This window comes from Diabrotica virgifera, chromosome 8 (genome assembly GCF_917563875.1).
Source record: "Diabrotica virgifera virgifera chromosome 8, PGI_DIABVI_V3a".
Classification (NCBI taxonomy): domain Eukaryota; kingdom Metazoa; phylum Arthropoda; class Insecta; order Coleoptera; family Chrysomelidae; genus Diabrotica; species Diabrotica virgifera.
This window is the reverse complement of record NC_065450.1, coordinates 78,583,501-78,603,017: the sequence shown is the minus strand read 5'-3', so window position 1 is coordinate 78,603,017 and position 19,517 is coordinate 78,583,501. Positions and strand designations below refer to the sequence as shown.

Here is a 19,517-nt window from a genome sequence, read left to right as displayed (position 1 = left end):
AAAAATCGCGTGCGTTCGCAAAAAGCATACTTCATGAACTGTTTCATAAATAACTATTTTAGATACATTTTGAACCACATTAAAAAATAAGCCACATCTCGATAAAAGGTGCCTTAACGAAAAACTACTCATCATCATCTCGACAACACTTTTTGGGTCCTGGCTTGTTCTAGGATTTTCCGTCATTCTGTTCTGTTCCTTGCTTTGTTCTTCCAGTGGGTAATCTCAAGTGTTTTCAGATCTTGTTCCACTTGTTCCATGTATCTACGTTTGGGTCTTCCCTTTGACCTCTATTTATTTCTTTGACCTTCTCTACTTTATGAAATTTTTTAAATAAACATTAATTTTAGGGGCTACGCGCAGGACAGCGGTGTTCGATTCACACAAGTTGATTTCCACCAAAATTTCTTTCAATCTTTATCTAATATATTATTTTCTTACTCTATATTTTGTTGTATTTTCATATTTTATTTCCACAAAAATCAAACTAATTTTATTATTGTTTGTGAAATATTGTTTAAACAATTGCACATGTTTAAAAATAATAAACTTTTATTCTCTAAGTTAAAGTATATGAACAAAGAAAGTTTTTGCTAAAAAAGTGTTATTTCAAAGGATAGAGTATGTGTTTTAATTTTGCAATAAACAAATTTATTTATTTATATCGAAATGTAATAAAATTTAAAATGTATCAATCATTATCAAAAGTCATTGGAATGCCCAATCAGAGCAAGCTATCCGCTGTCCTGCGCGTAGCACCAATAGTTATTGTTTATTAAAAAAATTTCTGACGCCGTGGTAGTTAATCGATTTTAATTTTGCAAATTGAAAATGAAAGGTACAATACACTTTCTATACGCAAAAAAATTTCAACTTGCTATCTGCTTTATTTTCAGTCAAGTGTCAGTGAAATATGAAGGTCCTAAGTGTAGCATAAAGGTTGAAAAACGTAAAATGCGAATACTTGTTTTTGTATGGTTTTTTCGCAATTATTGCTATTTTGCAACTAGGGTGACTATTTTTTAAATTTTTAACCGATTCTATATTGTAGGAAATTTAATTACGCAACTTTTATGTCACTACAACTTTTCTCGGAAATGAATACTTTTAAAGTTATAATCAAAAAACGAAGAAAACAATCGAATTTTTCCTTCATTTTTTGACATTTTGATTATTTAAACAATGTTCCGGACCTTTTTGAGAGGGAGGATAACTCAAATATTATTATTTGAGTTATTTTCAAGCAATTCCTGCAAAAAAAAATTGAGTCACCTCTCAACGTCCAAATGTACTAATATTTTTACAGATGCGCCCTGGTCTAGAAGGAATCAAGACGATGTAGTAGCTGTTAAGGCAAAATATTAAGCCATACATTATAAAATCGGGTGAATTATTTTGCGTTTAAATTTTAATAAAGAAATAAAATAAATAATATTGAAAATGGTTTATTCGCTTACCTAAATGTCTCTGGTAGGTATTAGGAGCATACAAATCTTGAGGACTGTAGACGAAGAATCTGAATGGTAAGAAAATTTTAACGTCTGGCCTCTCTTGCAAGAGTCCTTCGTCAATCTTCCTTGCATTTTTAAGTTGACTGACACAAATGGCGTCTGCTCTTACTTCGTTACATCTTGCATCCAAAGGATTAAGTACCTATTTAGGGAATTTATACACAACTATTTACACTGTATGTACACGCAATGTATATATAGCCAGATATATGGTTTTTACAGCGTTAATTTTGAATAAATATTTTAAAAATAGCTAGGTCATCAACTGACGTCATCAAGGTCGTACGAAACGCTAATTTAGATAGCAGGGGAACAATATTCAATAGATCAGTCCAAATTCTAGCATATGCAGACGACGTGGACATTATAACAAGAACCAGAGCGAGAACTTTAGAAATCCTAACCGAGCTAGTAGCAGCAGCAGAACTAATGGGGTTACATATAAATCGAAATAAAACTAAATTCATGGCGACTAACACAAACACAAGAGCTGGAAATGTTGACTCAGATCTATCATCAATGACCAAAACTTCGAAGCGGTCAAAGAGTTCATATATCTAGGGACATCGGTTAACCCCAATAATAACACATCAGGCGAAATAAAAAGACGAATAATAATTGAAAACAGGTGTTATCATAGTCTATCAAAGTACTTAGCTAACAAACGTCTGTCCCAAAAAACTCGTTTAAGGCTGTATAGAACATTGATAGTCCCCGTTCTCATATATGGATCAGAGGTATGGACGCTAACTAAAGAAAGGTGCTACGCAATATATTCGGAGCGGTCTGTGAGAACGGAATATGGAGGCGTAGATATAACTTTACATTGCAGAATATCTACAAGCATACGTTTGGTGGTAAAGATATTATAACTGTAATTAAGCGAAACCGCCTGCAGTGGGCAGGACATGTAGGCCGGGCCCATGAATCGAACATGATAAAAAAGATTCTAACAGCTCAACCCGTGGGAATGAGAAGACGGGGTAGACCAAAGCTGAGGTGGATGGACGGGGTAACACAAGATGCCGAGAAGATCAGAGTCGGCAACTGGAAAATACAAGCAAGGGACAGAACAGAATGGCATAGAAACCTTGAGAAGGTCGAGGCCCTCTAAGGGTTGTAGCACCAAGATGATGATGAATGACAGAACGCCTAGTAGAACGCTTAGCGGAACTATGGTGGGGCGTTGGCTAGTAAGAAGACCAAGGAACAGCTGGTTAGACGAAGTGAGAACCGATGAGATATTAAGGGGGGACAACTGGAGGAGAGCAGCCAGGGACAGGGATACTAGGAGGTGGATGCTGGAGGAGACCAATCTCCTATGGGCTGTAGTGCCATAGGAGAGGGGGGAGGTCATTAAAACGTTGTACTCTTTCGAAATTGAAGGTGTTGACCGTCACATTTTGTCCTATCCTCTCTCTTCGTGTCGTTCTATTTATACACATATATTTCGTCTTCATTAATCCTCAGCCCTACTTCGCTTGTTGCTCCTTCCACCTTGTTGAAAATGGCTTTTGTGGATAGGATGGAGTCTCCAACGAGATCAATGTCATATTTGGTCCCGCTAATATTTGGTTTGAAACAATTTCAAACGACTTGTAAAGGAAGACGGGACAAACGAGTGCTGAAATTCAGATAAGAGAACGGAAGTGGAGATAGCTTGGTTACACCCTTAGGAAATCAGATACCGCTATTAACAAGGAATCTTTGACTTGGAGTGTTCAAGGAGTGAGAAGACAAGGTAGACTCCAAGGTACTTAGAGGAAGACCATTGACAAAGAAGCGCAAAGAATGAGGAAGGAGCATGAAGCTTTCAGCTGACAAACCTGACGGAATAGACATAAATTGCGGACTTTCCTGTACTCCCTATGCTCCTCATGGAGTTATGGAACCCTAGCTATCTTATCGTTCGTATAACAACATTAAACTATGGGCTGTGAGTCTTGTAGCAATAATTTATATACAACAATATTACTTATTGTGGTTCTATAAACCAACAGTTCAAGCCAAAAATGTATGCAAACACCGATACACAATAAGAAGCATTTTGACATAATAATCTGAACAAATCAAAAAGTTTTTACAAATATACCATATTCTAAAGATATTTATAATATATAAAAGTAATTCTAAAACTGTAAAAAACATATATACAGCAAAGCTTACTACTAGGCTATTGATTATTTATTTTAGAGAGGAACTACAACGTTAACGGGGTTTTATTGTTTCATATAGCTAATAGGCCTCTAAATATGAAAAACCCGCGAAGTGCTACCATTTAAAGGGGTGCGTTTTTGACAAAAGGGTGAATTAGTCCCTAGGCACAGGGCGGATTAGAGTGAGTTCTATGCTCTTTTGGTACAAACACGTCTACAGGAAAATTGTTCCAGGTTAAATTGACTATCGAAGCATCACCTTTTAAAGTCAAAAATATTTTTTTTACAAAAACATATTCAAAAAAAGCAAGAAAAAAACACGAAAAATAACAATTTTGTTTGTTGCCCCATAACTTTTTTCCACGGGGATATAGGTATAGGCATTGCTTCATAGAAAAGAAAACTATCATCCTTCCTCTTTAAAATGACGTTTTGTAGAAGTCTTTAGATTTATAATTTCCCAAATATGATTTTTCAAACTTCGCTACTCACAGCGATTTTGGCCCATTTTCCTTGTTACTTCTCAAACATTGTTCTGTAATTTTTTTCTACGTAGCTTTAGGTATACGCAATGGTACATTTAGTAGAAAGAGAAGTCAATTACCTTTAAAATGTTCTATTGTAGAAGGCTGTGTGACTATTTTTAAGCAAGATATGCTTGTTCAAAATTTTATACTTTTAATGATTTTTGATATAATTTACGATTATTTTTAAATTTCTCATTATAGCCTTTTTTATTGTATATTTAGGTATATATATACACAGTACAATAAAAAGAAAGCTTACTTTCTTTGCTTTAAAATGGTGTATTGTAAAAAATTCTAGGACTATTTTTAAACAAGATATGCTTTTTTAAAATGTGACATTATACACAAGCAATAATAGGTCACACTAAGTTGGAACCATATGGAAAACTTTTTTATTATTAACTTTATGAAAAAAAATATCCTTTATAATATGCTCTGCATAGTCTAAAACCTAAGATGCAATCATCAGATATCAAATTTTATCAATAGTGTACGAGGTATGTTAAAAAATATGAATTTCGCTCAAGAGTAAAGTACCTTTATATTTCACAATATCGAAAAGTGTTCTTAAGAAAAGTTATCTGGAATTAAAAATTATGTTATAATATGCACTTATATTCTTCCAATTGAAAAAAATAAAAAAATTTAAAATTTTTCTCAAAACATGGGTACCCTTGGATATCCTACGGTTATCTTGTTTAAAAATAGTCCTAGAATTTTTTGCAATTCACCATTTTAAAGTAAAGAAAATAAGCTTTTTTTTATTCCACAATGTTTATACCTAAATGTACAAGAAAAGAAGTCATAATGAGAAATTAAAAAAATAATCATTAAAAATATCAAAAATCGTTAAAAATATAAAACCTTGAAAAAGCATAACTTGCTTAAAAAGAGCCTTATAGTCTTATGCAATATACCATTTTAAAGGTAATTAACTTCTCTTTCTATTGAATGTACCATTGCATATACCTAGAAATGCGTAGAAAAAAGTTACAGAACAATGTTTGCGAAATAATGGGGAAAATGGCCCAAAAATGCTGTGAGCGGCGAACTTTGAAAAATCCTATTGCGGAAACTATAAATCCTAGAGACTTTTACCAATCTGTATTTTAAAGAGGAAGGACGGAAATTATTTTTCGATGAAGCAATGCCTATACCTATAAATATCCCTGTCGAAAAAAGTTATGGGGCAAAAAACAAAATTGCTTTCCTTCGTGTTTTTTTCTTGCTTTTCTTTTGAATATATTTTTGTACAAAAAAATATTTTTCATTTTAAAATGTGATATTTCGATAGTAAATTTAACCTGGAACATTTTTTCTGTAGACGTGTTTGTACCAAAAGTGCATAGAACTCACCCTAATTCAAGCTGTGCCTAGGAACTAATTCACCCATTTCTCAAAAACGCACCCATTTAAATGGTAGCACTCCGCGGTTTTATCAAATTTAGAGGTCCATTGACCATATGAGACAATAAAATCCCGTTTACGTTGTAGTTTCTTTTAGCCCTTTTATTTTGAACATAATCAATAGCCTCTACTAAATATATAAAACTATATAAATATAAAATTATTTACAAATTTATGTATCATTGGAAGCAAATTGTAGCTAATACATACGTAGTCTATGTGCAAATGTGCATTTATGGTAGAGGTTTGTAAATTACAAATTTTTTTGAAAATTTTTGTATGAAAAAATTTATATTTCCGCGATTTATACATACTTCTTTTACTAAAATTAAAAGCCTATAATCATTGTTTATCTACACAGTCTAGTTATACAATGCTATAATATAGATCTATCTATCAGTATCAGCTATATCTATCAGTACTGAAACTATACACTATGGAAGTAAGCCAAGGGCGGATCCAGGACCGATTTTCGGGAGGGGCCATGAACTGTTTTTGGGGAGAGGTACCGGAGGTACGGGGGTAATTTTTAAAAATTAGGGTTACAATGGTGAGTATTAAGGCACTTTTCACACACTTTTACCGTGTGTGAGAAGTGCCTTAAAATTCACCATTCCTGCCGTAGTACCGATTCCTACACATTTCGTCGGATCCAAGTGCAGTTCATTCACCAAGTTTAATACTGTTTTTCCCAATGCTTCTTCTGTCAGGCATTGTTCTTTCCCTCTTTCTTGATTTTCACTAATTATTATTTTTAGATTCTCATAAGCGTCAATGAACTTGACAAAGTCTTCACGAATGTTGTTATTGTGTATGTATCTCAAATTTAGAGAAAGCTGTTCCACGTGGGATACGTCGGTCGTTTCGTCAAATATGACAGAAAGAGTAATAATTTGCACTTTGAACCTGATTCAGTATTTGCTCAATTATTTTTTCACCACAACATTAATTGATTTATTGATTTTTGACTGGTGCTACTAAGGTATGTTGCTCAGGAAGATGCTGTGGATAGGTGTTATTTAAGAGTCTTATCTCCTGATGCGATTTCAAACCTTAAAATTCCCCTTATTGCTAGGTCCAGCATCTTCGTCCAGAAGCAGAAAGCCATCATCACGATGGTCTCTTAGAGGAATATTTTGTCGACCTAAGATAAGAACACTATAGACCCTACTATTGGTAGTAGTCTTTCTTTATTTTTTTTTGTATCTGTTTAGACCTCTGAGAGTCTATCTGGTTAATGACTCACTTTTGAGGGTTGCGATAACTTTGTAGAAAATCCAACTCAACCTGAACGCACTCCTTGGGGTATGATGTTTTTTCGTGGGTTTGTATGGCTCCGTCTTTGCTCATGAGTTTGGTGAAAGATGTTAAAGGTTTCGTGACAAGGGTTTGGGCTCATCCCTTTATTGTGACCATATTTTTCATTAGAAAAATAAAATGCAATACTTGTAAAACAATTCCTTTTGACTGTGCGAAAATACTAACCAACTCCTTTGTTCTAAGAGCTAGTGACCCAAGTAACGCTTCATTTCTTTTTTATTCTTTGTGTGTATAGAATATGGAAATTGATACGATTTTGATGGCTGTCAAAGTCGTTCGAACAATTGGCACTTTGTAAAATTATTAACATTTTGATTTATAAAACATCCTATGTCATTCGTGAAGTTTCTGTTACTGTCTTTGTTCAATTCTAGTCCAGAAAACATATTTATCCCCTGTTTTGTACATATATATGTGTTTGATATTAAAAACATTTGAACTGCAAATATTTAAATTTATATTTTTTTAAATTCTCGGAGGGGGCCATGGCCCCCATGGCCCCCTCCCTGGATCCGCCCTTGAAGTAAGCATAATTTGATTTTATAAGTAGGTATATTTTTTTCTTATTTAGCAACAATTCAGTTCAATACCATGCTATAGTATGTTTGGTATTTTTTATCTGCAGTGACTTATTTACAACATCGAAATTAAAAAGACGAGGAAAATACGCTCACTGTGGAAATTTACATTTTAAAAAGCTAAATTTAACTATTGCAATATTATATATTCACTAACCGTGGAAGATAGAAAACAAAACAATAATTATATAATTTCACGGTTTTACGATATTCGATAACACAGAAGAACAGTAGAAATGAAAGAATTGGAGTGAGTTGACAAAGAGAGAGAAATGAAGAGGGTTTATGGAGAAAATTTCAAAGTAATAACAAAAAGTGACAAAATAATGACACTAATGACAGATGAAAAGTTAAATAAACTTTGTGTTTTGACAATAAATAGTAAACTATTCCTAACTAATAGTCTCACTTTTATACCGCTAACGCAGCTTTGGGATTATAGCAGTGTAGTCTGCTATCTCTAGGGTCTACGGTATACAAGGAAAATAACAGGGCCAGTGTTATGCTTTAACCGCCTATTATTACACCTGGTTTTGCCCCAGGTACTTATTTTATTCAGGCTGAGTCAACCTGGGGCTTGTAGACATTTTTAAAAATGTCCAGATGTTCTCTTTAAAATGTTTGATGCGCCATCACCAAAATGGAACATAGATAACAACGAATTTTTCGAGGAGTGGCCCTACTGATTCTTTAGTATTATACTGTGACCATACTGTGATACTGTGGCTGTCATTTTATATACCTTTATAATTTATTGACGTTTAACTTTTATTATCTCTTTATTCAGTTCAGACAGAATTTATTTAATATTTACATAATTTCATTTCACTTCTAATATATTTCTGTAACATGTAAAAAATTTGTACAAAAACATTTCCCACATCCATTTTTTGCTTCCAACATTTTAAGCTTCAAAAATGCTAATTCTAATAGCTACTAACTAAGTCTACACTTACCACTCCTTGTCTTATACCAAAGTCGTAGGTTGGAGGTGACGATGACGGCTGGTATGGTCCTCTAGCGTATCTCAGGATAGCAAGTTGCTGAACTCGTCTGATACCACACTCTCCCAAACCTCTTAATTGGATCCAATAGGCTCCGGGCGCTTGGTCGGCATTTATGACGAAATCGTATCGTTCACCTGAAACATTTCAAAGTGCAAAATTAGTATGGATGACCAAGTGCTCTCCTTAAAAGTTTTTTTAAATCTCATAAATATTATAATATTATTAAAATATTTTTTTAATCTCATAGAATCATTAAAATATAAAAATCCATAAGGAAAAAATTTCCTGTAACTGGCTGTATACCATTAATTACAAAAATTGAAGAAAATGTTCTGTGTAAAAGGTATATTTATTTAGAACCCCAATACAGGGCTACATTAAAAAACAGAACGTTTTCGCTCTAAAGAGAGCATCATCAGTGTTCTAAGCAAGCTCTACATGCTAAGCCAGCAAAAATACATGGGTTAAAACCCTTAAAACGCCGACCAAAAGTCTTACATTGGCGTGTTATATTATATTAAACCCTGGCGATGGGTGAAATTTAAACAAGATATACCTCAAAGCATCATATGACTATACCACGTGTATGTGGGTGGTTGAGTTGATTTCTCTGTCTTCACAAAGAGAAAATCGCCAGGGTTTAATATATAACACGCCAATGTAAGACTTTTGGGGTCGGCGTTTTAAGGGTTTTAACCCATGTATTTTTGGTGGCTTAGCATGTAGAGCTTGCTTAGAACACTGATGATGCTCTCTTTAGAGCGAAAACGTTCTGTTTTTTAATGTAGCCCTTTATTGGGGTTTTAAATAAATATACCTTTTACACAGAAGATTTTCTTCAATTTTTATTAAAATATAACTTTATTTATTAATCATATTTACTTGCTCTACGCCGCTGAATGCACGTGGCAAGTACAGATACTATACTCTGGTGGAGAATTCAAATTGAACCAGCCAGTACTAATCTACCCCTGTAGTTAGAAAGAGAAATCTTAAAATCGGTGAAAAAGCTTTTCGCCTATCTAAAACAGTGAGGATTTGTGCAGTTCACCCCGAGACCAGCGGATCGTTTCGGTTCACAGTTTGGAATTTTCTGTTGAGGGATTTAGTTAAATACGGTTAAATCTTAATTACAATATTAATAGTTTTATGATGGAGCCTTCATCATCATCATCATTCTCTTTGCCTTATCCCTATGCGGGGCCGGCTTCCCTAATTGCATTTCTCCACACAATTCTATCCTGGGTCATATCAATATTAATCCCCTTTACCAATATGTCCTGCCTAATCGGCTCCCCCCACGTCTTCTTTGGTCTTCCTCTCCTACTCCTTCCAGGAATCTGCACTTCAGCTACTCTTCGTATTGGATGATTAATGTCACGACGTTGAACATGACCAAACCATCTCAACCTATGCTCTCTCACTTTGGCATCAATTGGTGCCACACCTAGACTTCCCCTAATATATTCATTTTTAATTTTATCCTTTCTTGTCACTCCACTCATCCATCTAAGCATTCTCATCTCCGCCACATGCATTCGTTGTTCCTCTTTCTTTTTCACTGCCCAACATTCAGTTCCGTACATCATAGCCGGTCTTATGGCTGTTTTATAGAATTTTCCTTTCAGCTTCATTGGAACTTTTCTGTCACACAACACACCACTCGCTTCCTTCCACTTCATCCATCCAGCCCTAATTCTACTGCATGCATCTCCATCTATTTCTCCATTACTCTGTAATACCGATCCCAGGTACTTAAAACTATTGCTTTTTGCAATCAGTTCACCATCTAAAGATACCATTTTATTTGTAGTAACTCCATCTTTAAATGAACATTCCAAATACTCTGTCTTTGTCCTACTAAGTTTAAACCTTTTTCCTCCAGAGCTTGTGTCCACTGTTCCAGTCTTTGTTTTAAGTTTTTTTTTACTATTTCCTACTAACACGACATCATCAGCATACATTAAGCACCATGGAATGTTACCCTGTAGTTTCGCTGTTATCTGGTCCAAAACTAATGAGAATAAATACGGACTAAGCACCGAGCCTTGGTGCAATCCTACTTTCACATGAAATTTATCAGTCTCTCCCACACCTGTCCTAACACTAGTCGTTACTCCCTCATATATATCCCTCATAATCTTTACATATGCGCCAGGGACTCCTTTCTTATTGAGTGCCCACCACAGAATCTCTCGAGGAACTCTATCATATGCTTTCTCAAGATCAATGAATACCATATGAGCGTTTGCTTCTTTACTCCTGTATTTTTCCATCAACTGCCTTATAATGAAAATTGCGTCTGTTGTTGATCTGCCCTGCATAAAGCCAAATTGATTCTCGGATATGTCGGTCTCTTCACGTATCCGTCTATCAATTACTCTCTCCCATATTTTCATGGTGTGGCTACGCAGTTTTATAGCCCTGTAGTTTGTACACTGCTGTATATCTCCCTTGTTTTTGTAGACAGGTACTAATATACTGCTTCTCCATTCGTCTGGCATTTGTCCAACTTCCATAATTCTATTAAATAAACCTGCTAGCCACCTTGTTCCTGTCTCTCCCAATGCTCTCCATACTTCCCTAGGAATATCATCTGGTCCTACCGCTTTTCCTTTCTTTATTTCTTTATTTTTTGAAGCGCTTGAGCCACTTCCTCGTTTGTTATTTTGGTGATCATTGCTGCTACTGTCTCCGTTGACTCCACAGGCTGTCTGTCAAATTCTTCATTTAATAAACTGTCAAAATACTTTCTCCATCTCTTTTTGACATCCTTTTCGTGAACTAGTATTTTATTATTTTCATCTCGGATACATCTAATCTGATTCAAATCTTTTGCTTTCTTTGCTCTCTGTTTGGCTATTTTATATATCTTCGTTTCGCCTTCCCTGGTATCAAGTTGATCGTATAGGTTTGAATACGCTTCTGCTTTAGCTTTTGCTACTGCTACTTTCGTTTCCTTTTTCGCGACCATATGATATGATGGAGCCTTATTCGCGACCATATGATGGAGCGACCATATTCAGTAGAATTTATAAAAGAAAATGCAAATAGTTTTGAAAATCGACTTCTTATAAAAAAGAATGGTACACTTCGGCCGGAGATAAAAGAATGTGCTATAAAAAACAAAAAGTTTAAATGTTGCTTTAAAGTTGAACAATATAAAAAAACTTCGTGGTTGTGCGGATGTGATAAACTACATTCTTTGTTTTGTTTTCCATGTTTAGTATTTTCAAAGAATGAAACTATTTCTTCAGGGTGGACAAAAACGGGCGTTCGGGATTTATTTCATTCATCAACAAAAATTAAAAAACAAGGATCTTCCCAAATTCGTTTAAAAAATGAATTGCAACTCTCAGATATTGGCAATATTGATGTTCGCCAATTATTAGATTCCGGGTATAGAAAAAAAACGCGCCTTGCATTTTACCTCAATGGTGGTGTGGAAATGAATTCATTATTTAATCGAAATTAGTTACAGATTTAATGTATACCTACCATACCTAAATAATAAAAAATGATTAATATTCCACAACATTTAAACAGGCGAAGCACTCACTATTGATAATTTTTTAACGAACGTCTATGCAATAAGTAAATATATAATTTGGTGAGAAGCAGGAAAGTGTAATAGTTTCACTAATCCGCTTAGGTCCCGATAGGTTTTCTTCCCCAAAAATTTTGCTCCTGTGCCGCAATTGCCCGCGGCTTTTATTCACCGTTTCTATAATTATATTCCTTAATTGAACACCCTTTTTAAATTACCACGAGCCGCCACTGCATGAACACATTACGATTGATATGGCTTTGTGTAAATAAATAATTGTCATTTCTTACCAAAATAAACCAGAATGGCATAACATTCTCATACAATAATAAATTGAATTACACAGTTTTTTTTTGAATTTGCTTTTCGATTTTTTCGATCGACTCCATGAATTATTTATATCCTAATAATCTTAATATATTTTCTTGGTTGGTGCTTGAATAGACATTGTTTTGTTTGTTTATTAGACTATTACACACCACACCATTGCCACACCATTTAATATGTATTTAGAGATTGCAGAAATATTTAAAGTATGTATTGTAATATTAAATTGTATACTGATATTAGTCTAAAACATAAACTGTGTCAAGTATCATAGTCACCTTGCAAAAAAATTATAACTACATATTTATACTAACGGTATCTTGATATGTATTTGATTTTAGAAATCTTTCATTTTTGTACATTTGGAGAGCAGTCATCGTCATCTAATGATTTTTACATATGATATTGCACCCGATTTAATTCTTGCGCAAAATATCTCACTGTAATTCTGATCGTCTTTTTGGTATGTATGTAACAAATTTTGATACATCAAATAAACATTTTTTTTATTTTATCTTACAATAAAACATTGAAAAACTTTCGTTTTCAACGATTCCACAAAATTTATTACACTACAGCTGTTTCGACAGAGTGCCCCGTCAAAATAGCCCCGTCGAAAAAGCTCCGACAAAATAGCCCCGAAATATCCCGCACACAAAATAGCTCCGACAAAATAGCCTGCAGACAAAATAGCCGCGGAATAATAGCCCGCCGACAAAATAGCCCCGACAAAATAGCCCCGACAAAAAGCTCCTTCAGAATTCATCATGAAATAATCCCTTAAAAATACATTTTTTCGGAAAGGTAATTATCCTCTATTCAGATGTTTATCTTAACCACATTAAATAAAAATGGTCTTTTCAGAGAACTCGAGTCCTGTCTTCTCTGCCTCTTGGAAGTTTGAACATTTCATTTAAGCGAAAATCAATGTTTATTTGTGATATAAACATTTTTTCTGTTTTCGGGCAACAGTAAAATGCGTTTTAAATTAAATAAATTAGATATATTCTTCTTTTTTTGTCAAATAATTTAAATTAAAAAAAAGTTTTTGGACACCTTGTATAAATAATTATGTAATTGTTTATATTACTAAATAGAGAATTAAATAACCTTTCAAATGAGCTAGCACACGACCCCTATTCTCATTAAAAAAAATCATCGATTACGTCATCACGCCCAGATGGATGACGTCACTATTATGACATATAACAGAATATCGTAATTTAAAAATAAAAATCGATCTATGTATTTCAGGATTTTCCTTAACGTCGCGGGTTTACAAAATAACAAATTTATTCCTTCCATTTGCACCATACTGTACGTCTGAATTGCCGATATGAATGAGTCAGATTAAATTAAATTATTAGAAGATTTTTTTACTGAGCAACAACATTTTTGTTTAATTTATTAATATTTTGTATTTTGACAACGACGTCCGAAGTGGATTTCGAAACGTTAATAAAATAATTTTTTTAAGTAAATTGTGGCTTATTTCCCAATTAGAATAGTAATTTAACATAAATGGTACTCCGTTAAAAGGTAAAACTTTTTATTGGAGGTGTTTTGTAAGAGGCTGTTTTAGCCGGGGCTGTTTTGACCGGGGCTATTTTGTGTGCGATCTATTTTGTCGGGGCTATTTTGTTTGCGGGCTATTTTGTCAAAGCTATTTTGTGTCCGGGCTATTTTGATGGGGATTTTTTGACGGGTCACGCAAGAAGTGATATATTTTACTGTGTGTCTGCACTTTAAAGTCTTTAACTGAATAGGTGAAGGTGTGGGGAGCTGTTTGACTCAAGTTGGTCATTCATTAAAATAATGATTATGATCTAGAAGATGCACGCAGAATCTGGATTTTTATTATCGAAATTCGTTTTGTGTTTTGCTATACGTTTGTTAAAGGTTCTGCCAGTTTGACCGACGTAAGTTGTTGGACAATCGCCACATATTGGTTTGTGAACACCACTCTTTAATTGTTTTTTTTGCTCTTTCTGTTCTTTATGTATTTGCTTAAGAGCCCTTTCACCTGACAGGCTTTAAGAACCCGTTCAACTACATACATACATTTTACTTGAGACCGTTCACATGCTAACGCGCATTTAATAATAATAGTCTCCCGTTTTATACCGCTGTGGCTTTGGGAGTATAGCAGGGTAGTCTTCTATATCTAGGGCCTACGGTATACAAGGAAGGTATTGTCGAAGCGAAGATCGGTGGAATATGCGCATTTTATCAATGAAATTCGATATTTTTAAGATATTCCAGAAGCCGCTACAGATAAAATGTTTTAACGACCTATTAATCATTCATAATTACTCAACGGATATTAGTACAGTTAAAATAATTAAGACGACAATCGGACAACATTGATTTAATGAGTAAAATTTAGTTTTTTTTTACTTTAATGACAAAAAAGCAAGCCCATTAGCAGAACCCAATTAAAAATTATTTTGCACATTATATTTGAAACCTTATTTTGTTGAAAAATCTCATTTTTGTTGGCAAAAAAATATATTAATTTGTTTGGACTAAATTACAGTTGTGCTTATCTTAAAAAGGATATGTTACTATCAACATTCGCACAGTGTTGCCAAACTGAATTTTGTTATTTTGGGTGTAAATTTTTTCCACGGATCTCCGAGGGTACTATAACAGGGCCAGTGCTACGCTTCAACCGACTATTATTACCCCTGGTTTTAACCAAGGTACTCATTTTATTCAGGCTGAGTCGACCTGAGGCCTATAAACATTTTAAAAATGTCTAGTTGTTCTTGCCGGCGGTAGGATTTGAACTCTGGACCACCGACATGCGAGCCAAGCACACTACCACTTATGCCCTTTTACGGCATTTTAGGTCATTAAAACTAAATAGTTTGACTGAATTATTCTTTCAATTCTTCCATGGAATCGTTATCTCCTGTGATTGTTATTCCGAGATATTCAAAAATCTCGACTCTTTCATAGTTATACAGGTCTATTGTTACATTTGGCTCTATTATATTAGTTGTTAAGGTACCAAGGGTATTATAAGGATAATAACGCTTGAGGTATATACGTTGACCGAAAGCGTTATTATCTATAATACCCGTGGTGCCTTCAACGTTTAATGTCCGACTAAATTCTTCTTTACATGCAAAAAATTTGAATGAATGTTGAATTAATTAGTTTTCAAATAAGTACATTTAGCAGCAATAGTCGTAACGTAATTGTGGTAACCATAGTTTTACTTAGGTTTTTATTTGTCAACTTGACAGTATTTAACTAGTTATTTGCCCTAGGGCATTGTATCATATTTAACTCGCTTCGAAATCATGCCATTATTTGTCAAATAATATACCAGTCGGACATTAAAGCTTTTTTTGTCTGCGAATGCACATGTGTTTTTGTCTTCATTGATCCTTAGATTGGTTTTTTGCCTTTATCTCTAATTTAGTTTGAAAAAATTTGAAATTTTATTTTACATTGGTGATAATGTTTCCCACAAAGTCAATGTCATCTGCATATACTCGTATTGCTCCCAATTGCATTTTTCTGTATACCAGGATCCCTGGTCTATATTGAACATCAATATATAGCTTTCGCGGATGATCTAGCAATATTAGCAAAATCAAAGAAGGAATTAAAAATAATTGTGAAAAAATAGAAAAAGAAGCAAATAGGTTTGGCCTAAAGATAAATGAAACGAAAACGAATTACATGATAATGGAGGACACACAGCAAGACAATGAAGAGTTTATAAAAATAAATATATTATATATACACCGTTCTTAGGCGTCAACGCCCTTCGGTAGGGATCTATTGAGGAATATCACCAAGCCGCAAGCCCTTATCCCTTGCCGTACCGCTCCTCCATAGGCCGATCAGACGCCAGTTTATTCCAGACCAAGTCGTAGACTCTATTGAGTTTTATACTACGGTGTTGGCCTTTTATTAATTTCATGACCTAGCTGAGGCTCGAACCAGCGATCGCAAATCGCAAATCCACTAAGCTTGTCGATCGACTGCGCCTCAGCTAACTGGACCGTCAAGACCGACGGTCTTAACCCTCTAGCAGGCAAAACTGAAATAATAGAGATAGAAAGTTGGGAATTTTTCTCTAGGCAATTATTGGTAAAAGAAACTAAAAAAAGCAATAAAACAGGTAAAAAAGTTTATTGGCTCACTTTCTTGGTAAAAACGGTGAAGCGTTCTTTAAAGAACACTTGCCGGATTGAGCATGAAAAGTTGGTTGGTGAAGCGTTCTTTAAAGAACACTTACCGGATTAAGCAAAAAAAGTTGGTTTCAGTAATAATATATTTTTTATTATATAGGCAAGCGTTCTTCAAAGAACGCTTCACTTTGTCAAACATTTTTTACAACTGTTTTTTTCTGTAATCGAACTAATAATCCCTTTCTAAAATAAAAAAACAAAAATAAGTTCACTATTTTTTTTTTCCTTAAACCGGCAAGCGTTCTTCAAGGAACGCTTCACTTTATCGAACATTTTTTACAACTGTTTTTTTCTGTAATCCAATTAATAATTTTTATTGATAAAATACATTTATGTTACTTACTAAAAAAATTCCCAAGTCGATTGGATATTCAGAATACAAATTATATTTGATACAACACGTGGTCGTTTCGACAAATAATTATCGATGCGTCTACACTGACTTTTTGAACAATATTGAAAGCAGCGTGCAAACCAAATTTTGGATTGCATGAATCTTTTCAGCAAATGTTAAACACCTGTTGACGGACGGAACGGCACAAGTTTAAACGATAATAATATTCAGGTATAGGTTTTTCAGATTTCCAAAGACGAGTTCTTTAAAGAACGCTTGCCGGTTAGAGGGTTAATGGTCTATAATAATAAATAAAGATAATATATACTAAAAAAAATCAGTAAAATCATGTATAAAAGGTATATTTAAAAACCCTCAAAAGGGCCACATCAAAATCACATAACTAGTTTTTGACTGGTTTACCAGTCATCATCAGTGCTTACGTGCAATGTACATGCTAACCACCAAGACAGTATTTAACAAAAATATGTGGGTCAAAGCCCAGTAAAAGAAGTCCGTCAAGGAAACATTGGTTTAAAAAGCTACATTAAATATGGATGTTTAAAATATTTAGCTAATCTGCTCTAGGTAACATCTGAGATGTGGATTTGACTTGTTTACATATTGAAAGAGTGACGGCAAGTGAAAAGGAAAACTTTTTCCTTGTGAATTATTATATATACAGTTTTGACAGAGTGGAAGAGTTTACCTACCTTGGTGTGAAAGTAAAGGAAAATGGACATGGAGATAAAGAAATAGAATCCAAAATTACAAAAGGCAACCAAAAATATGGAATGCTGAGATCCCTAATGGAGTCTAAGTCTGTTTCAAGGAAACCAAAAGAAAGGATTTACAAGACAGTGATTAGAGCTACGGTTGTATATGCAGCTCAATTATGTGTTTTGAGAAAGGCAGATGAAGAAAGATTAGAAAGATGGGAGAGTAAAATTCTCCGTTCAATTTACGGAGGCATAAATACACAAATGATATGAAGAAGAAGGACAAACAAAGAGTTGGAAGAGGTGTGTATGGAATCAAAAATCACCGCAATAATAAAAGCGCATAGAATAAGATGGCTGGGACATGTGCAAAAATTGGAAAACCATAGAATGACCAGGATGATATTGAACAGGAAACCAGTCGAAAAAAAAAGTAAAGGAAGATCTCGTAAAAGATGGTTTAACAGCCTCCGAACAGATTTACGTGAATTAAAAATAGATACTGGAGAAACAAAGTATGAGACAGAAGAGAATGGAGAGGAGTGGCAAGAGAAATTGTAACACAAGAATATGCCATGAACTGTACAATGATAGCTATATTTATTTATATAATGTATTTTTAATAGACAAATATGTACATTGTATGTATAGTAAAACAATGGAATAATTATGTATTTCACGCCCAGGGTATACATGGCCTGTTGAGCAAAATAGAAAAAAGACCAGGATTCCTACTGTAAGGACTGCCCTCTATTTATTACACAAAAAATGCTTGAAAATCATAAATTCTTTTTAGAAGGTTTTCGTCTTAAATCAGTTGGTTGCTTAAAAAGCTACCATTGTCAATCCACCGTGTGAAAACAGATTTATACATATTCTGTTTAATTCTTAACTATTGTTTTTAACAATTTAAAATTGCACAAAATGTATATTCAGATTAAATAATTGCAATATTGTTTTCTTTTGTTCTTTATACATTGTAATACATTATGTAGTTCACACAATTTTCTAGATAAGACTATGTCGAAAAATTTTTGATATTGTTTTATTTTAACCATATTGTGACTAAAATATATTTATAAAAAAAATCAGTATTAATAAAATGATATTTAATTTATTCGTGATATATTAACTTTAAAGATATTTTGAATGATTTGAATAGGAATTTTTTTTATTTATTTATTAAATTAACAATGCATCTAATCCTAAGACTAACCAGCATTTTACATTAAGTACTACTTAATGTAAGTCTACTACTGTACTACTACTGTACTGTCCTAGGTATTCCCAACGGTTCACCTTAGAATTTAATAATTATTGTTGCACACATCACTATTGTGGCTAGGTGCACTGCCCGAATTTAAACTGACACTGACATTTATAGATTCATCACTATCACCCAAGTTCAAAAGGTTTGGTGCGTTTGAGCCTGCGAACTAGGTTTTGATTATCTAAAAGTTCTAACACTTCCCTGTTTGTATGGTTGTGGAGTCGATTTTCGTGAACCTTGGCAATATTCTTTATTTCTTCTTTGATTTTTGCTATACGAAGTTCCCTATGTAGGTCTTTGTTGCGGATTTACCATGGAGCGTTGACTATGTATCTTAGTATTCGGTTTTGGACTCTTTGAAGGCAAGCATAGTTACTCTCACTAGTACAGCCCCATAACTGGAGCATTTGTTTGTAAACTAATACTTTGTTTTTGATTGTAAGTTGTGAGCTTCTGCCTAATAACCAATATAACTTCTTGTACTTCAGTTTTAGTTCTTCAGTTTTCTTTCTGATATGTTCCTGCCACTTTAATTTGCTATCCAAATGTAGCCCTAGATATTTAACTGTTTTCTTTTACGGAACGATTTTATTGTTTATTCTAACT

General features: G+C 33.9%; 1 protein-coding gene across 1 annotated transcript in view; it reads right to left on the bottom strand.

Moving 5' to 3' along the window:
* The window catches only part of LOC114336593 (uncharacterized), a 285,727-nt gene that overhangs the window by 15,811 nt on the left and 250,399 nt on the right, over positions 1–19,517 (bottom strand). Inside the window, exons 6-7 of the mRNA XM_050658603.1 lie at positions 8,456–8,640; positions 1,458–1,653 (exon numbers count right to left, since the gene is read on the bottom strand). Coding sequence (XP_050514560.1) covers positions 1,458–1,653; positions 8,456–8,640 — 381 coding nt within the window. The remainder of the gene's footprint in view (positions 1–1,457; positions 1,654–8,455; positions 8,641–19,517) is intronic.